This window comes from Pararge aegeria, chromosome 5 (genome assembly GCF_905163445.1).
Source record: "Pararge aegeria chromosome 5, ilParAegt1.1, whole genome shotgun sequence".
Lineage (NCBI taxonomy): Eukaryota > Metazoa > Arthropoda > Insecta > Lepidoptera > Nymphalidae > Pararge > Pararge aegeria.
This window is the reverse complement of record NC_053184.1, coordinates 4,007,857-4,020,769: the sequence shown is the minus strand read 5'-3', so window position 1 is coordinate 4,020,769 and position 12,913 is coordinate 4,007,857. Positions and strand designations below refer to the sequence as shown.

The 12,913-nt window shown below is 35.6% G+C and overlaps 1 protein-coding gene across 1 annotated transcript in view; it reads left to right on the top strand.

The window, feature by feature from the left end:
* Positions 1-12,913, top strand: part of LOC120624156 (hemicentin-1-like) — a 300,069-nt gene that overhangs the window by 260,975 nt on the left and 26,181 nt on the right. Inside the window, exon 11 of the mRNA XM_039890530.1 lies at positions 12,380-12,531. Coding sequence (XP_039746464.1) covers positions 12,380-12,531 — 152 coding nt within the window. The remainder of the gene's footprint in view (positions 1-12,379; positions 12,532-12,913) is intronic.

Genomic DNA, 12,913 nt, shown 5'->3' with positions numbered 1-12,913 from the left:
AATCGATATAAATATTGATAAATTGAAATTGTTTGACTTCGCTCCAGTTTATGAAACACTGATCGGTGATCCATTTGCAAATGAATTTTAGCAATCTGATATTAACCTAATATTGTACTTCCAACCCTTGCTATTGAAGCTGCGCCAACCTACGTTTATGTTTATTATTCATATAAAAATATTCATCAGTCATCTTAGTACGAATCACAAAAGCTGCGCTTACTTTTGGGCTATGTGTATACTGTCGTAGTGCGCTAATTTATTTATTATTTATTTATTGTGAATCTGTAAAAAAAAAATTACGCATTTTTTGTAAATCTATAACAAAGTAACAACAATAGACTTTAATATATACGACGGCTTATTGGTCTCCGTAGTCAAACATGCAAATAATTTTGCATGTTTGACAACGCGTGTTAAGATGTTGGGCCAGATTCCTGGGTCAGTCTGGAAATAATTAGGTTAATCTGTCAAGAAATTTCAGTATCTATCCGGAGTAGGAATTTCCTGTTGCGGCTTTGTTATTTTACAGAGCCCTGTTTGTGCCAAGCTGCACACAGACATACGAGTGTAACACAAAAAATTTCATCCTCTATCGCTTAACGTAAATATCGTGTCTGTTCTGTCGTGAGCAACAAATATCGTGTTAATAATATCAAGATGGTAATATTAGACATTTCTTTTGTGAAATTGATAGCTTGTCAACTGTAGCAGTTATTATGGTTGACCGTTGATTGGATCTGAGTTTTAGAAACTGGGTTTTCAATATTCCGTGTCATCTGGATACAATTTATTCTCGTTGGATTACTAAATCGGCTTGATTAATTGTCGTGGTCAATACAAATGCTCAGTTGCTGTTTTGGATACCATTGAACAAACGGCAATAAAATAAAATTAATTATTGTTAATTTCTAATACCGTACCGTTTCTAGGGCCGTAGGTATATCATCATAATTTTCAGGTTTTACCATTTTATATGATGTAGCTAAGTTAAACTGGTTTATAATAAACAAAGTCTGCCAAGAAGTAAAGTCCGTTGTTCGTTATAGTTGTATACAATAAAATGGGCAGTTGCAATGGAAAGTATTCTGATAATTACTGTTTTGCTCGTGGGGGATTCTTATCTCGAAGGACCTAGATATGTTCAGTTTTACCTATAGTTACACGAATTCGGCAACAAGCAATAAAAAAAACTACTCACAGTTACTGGAACGTCCAGGTTACGCAGCAGTCTTCTTCCAGCTGATTGAGCACGGCACAACACAAAACTAATGAAGAAAAGGACTTGAACAACGCCTAGAGCAATTCTTTTGTAATGGGTTTTGATTTTTGATGTCGTTACGAACGAACGTTGTTTCGAACAATAATGGCGATAGTCTATACGTTATCCGACCGCTAGGAGCGCTGGTGGTGCCTTGTGCCACCGGGCATTCAGCCAATCAGCGATCGCGGGAACGGAACCATAGTAAGCAGGAGTGAACTCAATATAATCAGTTGCAAAAATTGTATAACTATGGTTTGAATACTGAACAGCTCGATTAGTCCTCAAAAATGTATAGACAAAATAAAAACCAAGAGCTGCTTTTTATTGTATTATCATCACAACACTTAATAGACCACTGCTTTACATGCACGAAAAGCAAATAATAAGAGTTTAATGCTTTCCACTTAGCAGTTTATTTTAGCAGTCTCACTTAGTTTTCTTTATGCGTTACAGCCACTTTAGAACCATATCAGTTTTAAATAGTTTATCGTTTTGTGGTAGAAGCTTGAAATTATTCTTCTTTCATGTGGTTTCTTCTTTAAACCGTACATCACTCTCATATTTTTACTTTACGTATAAACCACATTTTAAAACCACACTAAACCAAAACCTCAACGTTGATAACATGTAGTGCCACAAGCTACACTTGGAATCGATGTAATATGCAGTCACATGCAAATGTGTATCGAAACTAGGATGTTAACTTCGCGATGCATTTACATAAACCCGGACGAGATTCCTTAACTATGGAGCATTGTGTTAAACTGGGATAACAATATCATGTTCACTAAATTATTAGTTATAATTAATACGATGCCAAACTTGTAATTAAGTTTAAATAATTATTTTAACATCTAGCTAAGCTTTTAGCCAGTTTCAACCGCGTTAATCAAGGATTGTAGCAATACGTTACATTAACAAACTTATATATCTGTCCTCAATTAACGTACTAAGTAGCTATTCTGTTTTTTCTTGTATCGATAAGTTAGTGTTTAATTTCATGGTTACGTTTAGGCACTTTTAGTTAGATGAGAGAGAAAAAAGAATAACGAAGAGAGAAGGATATAGAGAGCTAAACATTGCAAATTGCGCATGCGCAGTAACACGTGTGGGCGCAATAGAAAGATCAAAGATTCAATATGTTACTATCAATTATAACAATTAATGTTAATAGTTCTGTAGTATCAAACGTTCGACCGAGGGGTACTCATCATTGCTGAAGAATATTATAATGGTTTTCTGTAAGTAATCACAGCACGATAGTAAGCCAAATCTCATCGTTGATTACGCGTTATCCTGTGAATGGATGTAATATGCAGTCACATGCAAATGTGTATCGAAACTTAGATGTTGACTTCACGAAGTATTTACATAAAGCCGGACGAGATTCCGTAACTATGGAGCATTGTGTTAAACTGGGATAGCAATTGCCAGAGCGAAGATACCTGAACTACATCATTAGCAATAAATGTTTATTGTTTCACAGGTATAGATCGCATGTAACATGTAGTTAGGTCTAAGTGCTCCCGTAGGTTTAGCACAGACAGTTTGTATGTGTTTCGGTTACTGCAACGTCACTTTTCTCGACTCGAGAGCATCGCGGAAGTATCTACCGCGTTCATACTCTACTTGCTCTATTATTTAAAAAGGAACTAATATTCTAAGTATTTATGTATATTATTCATTAAAATATTTATTAGTCGTCTTAGTAACCATAACACAAGCTACGCTTACTTTGGGGCTAGATGGCAATGTGTGTATTGTCGTAATATATTTATTTTTATTTATTTGTTATCATCGTTTTTCTTATTATATTCAACTAGCGGAAACGGCTTGTTTCACTTACAAAAGAATATAGTGCTAAAATACCTGCCTAGATATTATGGTTTAGCGAGACACTTAATCCAAAATAAAAATCGCTGCCAATAAAGATTAAATTTGATAACAATACAATAAAGATGGTGACGACAGGAGGACTTACAAAGGCATCAATAATAAAATACAAGAAAGCTCTTGGCCTTCTAGTTCTTATCATTACAGCTAACAATTACTTATTTCAAACAACGAAATTAATAAATCATGTTATTTCTGTACAGTGGCATTACACCGAATACATATTATAATTTGACAACGTCGCGTAGTCGAGTCGTGATTTGCGCGCCATTGCTGTTTTTACATTACGGAGTAGTAACACGAATAGTAACTGTAAAATATTTAATATTTCACAAACTATCGAGTGAAAAAAAGTCGTTAAACAAAAATTATTATTATAATTTAAAAACTACAAGGCATATGCTTTCTGGTATTTAATACTTAACCCTATATATATATAGGTATATATATGTTGTGTGTTAAATTAAGTATCACACCAGTGGTCACAAAGATATCAATAATGTGCATTCGAATGCACAGAGTGAGAATGGGTGAATTCCCACCAATCAAATTATTTAAAGAAGACGTGATATGACGTATTGATCCCATCTTTCAATAATGTAACATCTCAATATTATTCAGGCCGCGATCTAATAGAATAAAGAACATTGTTTTTTACGCAAATTATAATTCACACGTCTGTACATAAGGAGTGAAATTAATATCAATTATTAAGTTATTGAGTATTCCTTTGAAACGACGTGTATCTTAAGATTTTTTTTAAAATTCATACGTTGTTTATGCAGTTTTAGGATAAATAGTAAAGTCTATGGTTATAGGGGTTTAAATGCTGTACTAAAGTTAGTCTTCTTTCTTGGGTTACTTGTCTCAATTGCAAAGATTAAAAGGCACTTTCGTATACTCTTGTCTATTCTTTGCGAGATGAAAAAGTTGAGCAGCTCTAGTGATTATGGTCTGCTCACGGTTGTAACAAGGACTTTATTTTTTGAGAAAAACTTCATTTTTGGGGAAAAAAAATTAGCCTGAGTTGAACGAATTCGTATCTATTGTACCAGCATGAAACCTAGGTATGTGACTTTTCTACTCATGGTAGGTTATAGATGGCGTTTTCATATTCCTCAATATTTTTCACGACAGGACAGTGTGAAACGCGTCTTTCATTGCAGGACTTACTTAGGTCTTTGTTCCCAAATCTAAACATCTGAAAATCTGTATAACTTCTAAAATCTTCTTCACTTGTTTACGCTTTACCGTATGTAAAGAAGATTAAACTAGATATATCGACATATGGGGCTTAAAGCGCAAAGGATTCTTACTCATCTTGTTATCGGTTAAAGCTATTACCATTCGAGTCTTAACTTCCTATTCATTGTGAATGTTTTGTTAAACCATGTACCTAAATATCACTCGCTCAACTTTTTGGCCCCTTTTGTATTAACGGTGTCTTACTCAAAGAAATACGTTCCTATATAATTTAATGTCGACAAGTAAACACCGAGTAAATAAATTGCATATATTATGCTTAATTGATATTTACATTTCATTACTCGGTTTTCTGTGATGGAAAACAATGCGAAGTAATCTCTGGGGAAATTCTGTTTTACCAGACAACTGGGTCAATGTGACGTTAATTGGCTGTTACTTTATAATTTACGTTTTTTATATTATTAATATGTGGCCGGTCAGATGATAATATCCAGCAGTTTTGTTGTCATTCATTGCAGAATAGTTTATTCATAACATATAAGTAGTTTTAAAAAGGAGATAATAACAACTTAACAGTTTATTACTGAACAATGTCTTCATCATAAATATCCTGCAGTAAAATTGCTGCAGTGACTTATAATATTCTTACGAAGTTGGAGATAAAATAAATATAAATATACTGCAACATACATTGCCACCTAGCCCCAAAGTAAGCGTAGCTTGTGTTATGGGTACTAAGATGAGTATTTATTAATAATATACTCGTAAATATATACTAATAATATACAGATAAATAACCCACAATCACTAAAAACATTCATGTTCATTACACACACACACACTCACACACACACACAATTCTTTCAATTGTGGAACAAACTCCTATCTTCTGTGTGAACTCTCTCACATTAATGCAGATATCCATAGGCGGATACCAATAAGAAAGGATTTGGCCATAGTCCGCCACGGTCGTCTAAAAGGCAAATGTTCCTTCGAAAATTTAGAGCTTCTTGGACTGAACTCAATTCCCCTGTAAAGGAAGCTGTAGTCCTGACCACTAGGCTATAACCGCTATTGGACCGTGTCGTGCATCATTTTCATTTTATCAGTTGCTTACCATTGTTATTATTTATTATTTATTATATGTCGTCAAACGGTGTAGATAGTGATTGTTTTCAGTCTTTGTCTTCTAGTGATGATAGTTTTCACAGTACATCTTTCCTTCCGCTTGATGTAACCATTGATTCTTGTTTCTCAGATTGCCTGAAAACCTTTAATGTCATTCATATTAATGCTCAAAGCATTCCGGCTCACTATCCTGATATGCTTGCATCTTTTGATTCCCGTAATTTACACGCCATTCTTGTGTCTGAGTCCTGGCTAAAAACGTGTTTACCTTCAACATCATACTCACTGCCAGGTTTTCGGCTCATCCGCAATGTCCGGGTTGGTAAAGGAGGTGGTGGAGTAGCGATCTACTTGCGTTCTCATATTCCTTTCTCTATAGTTAGCTTGTCTTCACAACCCCCGCAACCTGATGCGGCTGAGCACTTAATGGTGGAAGTTCTCCTATCGCATACCAAAATTCTTCTCGGTGTTTTTTACTGCCCGCCCTCTGTTTCTAATTACTTTTGCTCATTAGAATCAATGTTTGAAAAATTTGTCCCCTTGTACAGCCACTCTATTATTATGGGTGATTTTAACACGTGTTTACTTAAAGATGATTTTCGTAGCAAGAAATTAATGTCAGTTGTGGAATCCTGTAATTTATCTGTTCTGCCTCTTGCTGCAACACATTACTCGCCTGGCTGTACTCCCTCTCTTCTTGACCTTATAATGGTTTCTTCTCCGGACTTTGTCTTTAAGCACGGCCAGTGTCCTGCTGATGCATTTTCCTATCATGAATTGATATATCTTTCCTACAAAAGTCGCCTTTGTAATGATGCCAGCCTCTTGGATTGGAATGCTATCACAGCTGTTAACTTAATTGATCAGAAGGTTGAGATATTTAATACTCTTGTAACGCAGCTTTATGATACGCATGCTCCGATAAGATCTATTAAGATGAAGCACTTGCCAGCACCGTGGTTGTCGGATGAAATCAAAGTGTCAATGAATAAAAAGAACTCCGCAAAATACAAATACAAAGTTAATAACTCGGTTGATAACCGTTTAAAGTACCATAAATTACGGAATCGCTGTAATACATTGTGTAGAGATGCCCAACGACGCCACATACATAAGTCAGTCGAAAGTGGTAGCACTGCTAAAACATGGAAGTTTCTCGAGTCACTTGGAGTTGGTAAATCATCTAATAAGACTTCTTTTAACATTTATATTGAACTCCTGAACAAACATTTATCTACCTCCGATACAATTGATGGTGTCGATAAAGAAAATACACTAAGAACTCTTTCTTCTCCCTCAACTCCAAACTTTCTCTCTTTTAACTTCGAGTCTTTCTCTGAATGTGATGTTAAGAAGAGTATAATGTCCATCGCCTCGAATGCTGTCGGTACTGATTGCATTAGCCGTAATATGATCATTCCTATTCTTGATGTTATTTCTCCCATTTTAACTCATATTCTGAATTTTTCAATCTGTTGTAGCAAATTTCCCGATGCGTGGAAAAATGCTCAGATTATTCCTCTCCCTAAAAAGGCTAGACCTGTTTCTCTTTCAGATTTCCGTCCCATTTCGATTTTACCTTTCTTGTCAAAAGTCCTTGAAAAATTAGTTTACAAGCAGTTAAGCCTATTTCTTAATAAAAATAATCTTCTTAGTCCCTTGCAATCGCGATTTGGTCCTGGTCATAGTACGGTTACAGCATTGGTCAAAGTCACCGATGACATTCGGTGGGCGATGGATAATAAGCAGCTTACTGTTCTGACTCTGCTTGATTTTAGTAACGCTTTCAATACCGTTGACTATGATATTTTGCTTAGTCTTCTGCGCTCTATTAACATATCTCCATCGGCGATAGACTGGTTTCGGAGTTACCTCATTGGTCGTCGACAACGCATTCGGACTGATGAGTCCGTTTCATCTTGGTGTGATGTTACGGCCGGGGTACCTCAGGGTGGCGTGTTATCTCCTTTACTATTTGCCATATTCATTAATTCTATCACTCAAAAAATAGCTTCTCTCTATCACATGTATGCAGATGATGTCCAGATTTATCGCCACTCAACTTTTGAAAATCTTGGCTCTGCTATTACTGCTGTTAATGTTGATCTTTCACTGATCTGTGAATGGAGCAAGCAGTATGGGCTGAAGGTGAACCCCGCAAAATCGCAATCAATAATTATTGGCAGTCCGGGAATGATTTCAAAAGTTGATTGGCAAAACATCCCTTCTATTGTTTATAATGGTGTCGCTATTCCTTTTAGTGCCACCGTTAAAGATCTTGGCATTCAAATAGATCAAGATTTATCATGGTCAACGCATATTAAGGAGCTGAGTAAGAAAACTTTTGCGACAATGCATTCATTGCGACGCCTACGTGCTGTTCTGCCAATCCCAACCAAAGTTATGATAGCCCATTCTCTCCTTCTCTCAATTCTCGATTATGCGGATGCAAGCTTTCTTAATTTGACTGAAGACCAGATTAACAAACTTGAGCGTCTCCAAAATCTTGCTATTCGGTTCATATTTGGCCTACGCAAATATGACCACGTTTCCGAATTTCGACAAAAACTCAAGTGGCTCCCTATTCGCCGTCGCCGGGATTTGCATGTACTTTCGCTTCTGTACTGTGTTTTATTTCATTTAAAAACTCCTTCTTATCTTAAGGAGAAGTTTACTTTTCTGGGAGTGCAATCTGATTTAAGATCGTGTCGCGCGCTGACTTTGAGTATGCCTTTTCATAGAACTAAGTTCTATGAGCACTCGTTTACAGTGCAAGCCATAGCGCTATGGAATGCGCTCCCAATAGACATAAGGCAGTCTAAGACACTTTGTATTTTTAAGAAAGCTGTCAAAAACCACTATAGTTTGCATTGAAGACGACTTGTAATAGTATTTACTGTTGTTAATGTATTTATGATATGTTATAGTATATATTAGTTTATTATTATTTTTTATTTTTTAATATTTAATTTATTATGTATTATTTTATTTGTGTAATCTAGTTTAAGTATTAGTATGTAGTTATTAGTATGTATTTTTTTTTAATATGCACAACCTGCAGTATGTTATCCTTTTGTTTTCCTTATCCTAAGGTTGCCTGGAAGAGATCGCTACAAAGCGATAAGGCCGCCTTTTGTATACTTCTTCTGTCTGTGTTTTTTTTTATTCTTTTTTTGTATTTTTATTTGTGTGCAAATAAAGAGTATAAATAAAATAAATTGTCGTCTCAGCGCAAAATTAGTATGGTGATGGCCGTGTACAACCGTCGCTGTCACACAATACGGCAGGTGAGGTTATAAATACGGTTTGGATTGCCTCCACATGCCTCGCGTTTTATTTGGTAGCTTCCAGTAAGAGTTTCGTATTCATTCTCTTGATGTTCTTTTAACCCAATTTGCAGACATTACAAAATAAATCAGCATGTACGAATAGAGTTAAAAAACTTTTAGGATCTTTCTACCTTTAATAGTTTAACTTTAACGGGTACAATACACGTTAGGGGATTGTACAGTTAGTTGTTTATTTTCATACGAAATTGTAAAAGTTTTGAAGCGTATTTACTTCCATAAATTTAATGCTTTTACGACCTTTTCCTGGTTGATTAAATCGCGAAAGCAGTTTCTGTAGAGATAATGACAATCACCTTAAAACTCCTCAATTTACCATTAACCTTGATACTAATTCACACAACTTTTATTATAAGTATTATTAGCAATAGGTATAAACTGTTTTTCATAAAGAATAATAAAATTTGTTATTCATATTTGGTTTTATGAATTGGACTAACAATAAGAAGCTTATGTTAAATATATAGTGTAAGATATAGTAGCTTAAAAGTGTACTTTCTAAACGTTCTAGCTTAATCTTTGCCGTATGTCCTACTAAAGATGAGAATTAACACATGAATCGCTTACTTTATGGCACGGGTCTTTTCGCAGAGTAAGTAGGGCTGAAGAACACTACGCTGACCTACGCGTATCGGTAAACTTCGCATTAAAGTGAACTCAAAACAAATTATTACTCGTACCTATATCACAATAAATACCTTAAAAGCAAGATTAACTTTTGCTTTTAAGGTATTATAGTCATTTTCCACTTAACCATTGCTTTTTACAGGACATAGAGCATAAAATACGAAGCATGAGTCCTTGTTACTTTGATTAGAAATTACGCTACTAATTGGGCATGAACATCTACCAAAATAAAAGAGTCGAGCCAAATTATCACTCTCCTAAAAGAACAAATAACTTCAAGGCAAGAGTGAATAGGCTCGTGCACCCCCAGCTAGATGCCATCATTGCTTATCAACAAGCATAATAGTCAAATTCAAATTCAAATTCGAAATTTCTTTATTTATGTAGGCTTATCACAGGCACTTATGAAGCGTTCATACGTATATGTTTACATAATTGCAAGGGGATGGTGATAACTTCGTTCGCCGACTTTAACTTAAAACTACGAGGGTTTCAAACGCGCCCTGGTCTAAGAAGAGCCCACAACAAACTTAACCGGTATTTTTTTTTGTTATCACCATCTCACAGAAAATTAAGTTAGAATAATTCACGCCCAAACTTTTTTTATCGTTTAAGTAATCCTTAACATTATAATAGGATTTTACTGTAAGCTTACGTGTTCTTTAAACCTTGAACTTATTTAGAGAAATCTCAAAGATTTCATTTTGTTATTTGTTATAAGATAATATACAATGGCCCTTGAATGAATTAGCAATTTTATGTAGCCTAGTAAACTGCTCAACGAGTTTATTTTTGCTTCTAGTATTTATATTTTTACAGACCATTTTCTTTTTAAATTTTGTTATATTTTTATGGACATAAATTAAATTTTCTAATATGTACTGACTATGCTTCGTCATTATTTTAACTTCTTTAAATTATATAAACAAAGGTCTATCTCATATAAAAATAAATATAAAAGTACAATCTAAAACAATCTGGAGTTCTATCAAGTATCAATTTCCCTAATTCTGACTAGTATCGATAAGCATTCATTGTTAGGAGTTCCTTACAGCCATTCAAAGGATCTTTGAATCCGATCCGAAAACTTTACGAAAACAAAGCGGAAGGTAAAAAAGCTAAAAAAACTTGTAAGACCGTCTTCAGCCGGTAATTTAACTTCATCGACGTTACATTTCACAACTGATGGGTACTGTAAGAGCTATACGGTCAAAATCCATGGAATTAAGGTTAAAAAAAAAACTATGGATAAGTTTGTTTGTGCATCAAGAACTTGAACGACATGTTTCTATTTAAACTGACATTTGATTAGAGACTGACATCTTGAGCTGTCATTTCTATTGCTTAAAATAACATAGGTTTACATTGAATATCGTAAATTTAGCAAATAACAACACGATATTGGTTAGACAATAAAATAATGTTATTGAATAAATAAATATACTATGAAAATACACACACATCTTTAGCACCATCTAGCCCCAAAATAAGCGTAGCTTGTGTTATGGGTACTAAAATACTGATGAATATTTTTAAGAATAATATGCATAAATACTTATAATATACAGATAAACAACCAGACACTGGAAAACTTTCATGTTTATAAGACAAATATTGTCGTTTATAGTTGCGGGACTCGAATCCACGGCCTTGGACTCAGAAACCAGGGCCGCTGCCCACTGCGCCAATAGGCCGTAACTCATTGCGTTCGCAGTACCCATCAGCCGTGGCAAGTAATATGTTCGTTACGATACACGCGAGCGTATTGTAACGTTAGCTATTTATTATTATTTGGAGTCGTAAAAGTTTTTAAAGCGCCTTTACTTCAATAAATCGAAGGCTCTCAGGATCTTTTACGGCCTGTTTATACACCCTTACGTGGCGTTATTTATAGTCGCGTATAGTTTGTAAGGAAAATATTTTGATCCAGACGCCGAATGTCGGTCACGTAGAAATATACTTCAATATTTCTGTTTCGTTAACGTTATCGTTACGTGAATTCCGAAATAGAATAGAATATTTCACAAGGAAGTACGAAGGTTCAATTTTATGTAATAAAAATTTGTTTAGTATACACTAAGTCTGCTATTTCTGGTACGTCGCTTCTGAAGAAAACTTACACTGTGCCAATTCTGTTGTACGCAAATACTTAACTAAATCGACATTTACACAAGTAGGGTTATCCTTTTTTGCAGGGACTACGAAAAGGGCAGTCTCACCTTTAGACTTTTTAGTGTTTCTCTACCAAGCCGTGTAGAAGCACTACGTTTTTGAGGTTACTGGAGCTGAAGCTTATTCTACTGGGTGCTTAACTGTATCCATGTACAGTTAAGCTCAGTACAGTCTCAACTCCAGAACACTTCTACGTAGTCATCGACTCAGTTGCGACTCATGGACTATTTTTTTTTGTTATGGGTGAAAAGCTTTATATCAACCTCCGACCCTTGGGCAGGATAGAGGTTATGTAGAAATCCCTCCTTTAAAGCATTGACGTGCACAGGGTTTTTTACCAGGGTATGCATAAAGAAGGAAGATTTCATAAAATGGAAAAATCTTTCGCATTTAAGGAAATAAAAAAATTAAGGCTAGGCCGTGCTTTTGTGCATGTATGAAGTGCACGCCACTGCTCTAAAGGAGGCATGTCCCTTTATTTAGCTTTGTTAGACGCCCGGGGATCCCGTTATATACTTCTACGACGTCTACCAACTACCCAGCCAATTGTTGTGACTCCTGCGTTAGCGAGGAGACAATAGAAAGGTTAGCTAAGGTCAGGCATGGCCTGCCCATTGCCACTTCAGCTGGCTAAACCTTGAAATCTGTAGCCACCAACATAGCTCAAAATATTTTAAAAGGTAGTATTATGTCAGAAATATTCAGCTCTATGATTTTTCTAAACTTAACATATTTTTCACAGACAAGCCAGTTTGCAAGAACGCAAAGATTGCCATCGTCGGCGCGGCCATTAACGAAGCGGCACGGGTCGCCTGCGAGGTGGACGCATTCCCGATCCCAACAAACTTTCAATGGACGCTTAACAATAGCGTGGGAATGGTCGAGCTCGAAGTGGTAAGCTATGAGTTTATCTCAGTTAAAGTGTTAAAAAACTCTTACAAACATACATACCTACTTGTCATTAGATTCAAGTAGTAGTACAGCTTTTTGTGAAATTGCTCGACCCGGGAAGTTCTACTGCCATACTTATTTCTGTTGCAAAGCAGCATTGTTGCAATACAGCGTTCCGGTCTGAAGGGAGTAGTTGTCGGTCTAATTACAGGCTCATGAGGCCTACTACCTAGGAGTATACCAAGTGGCGTACATAGAGGGTATGCACAGGGTATGCAGATGATATAAAATGAAGAAAATCGCCAGTACGAGTTATAAATACTCATGGGTAGGCTTTCTATAACTCTTGCAATGCCTATCCTTAAAACTCTTACTGGAGGTTTTC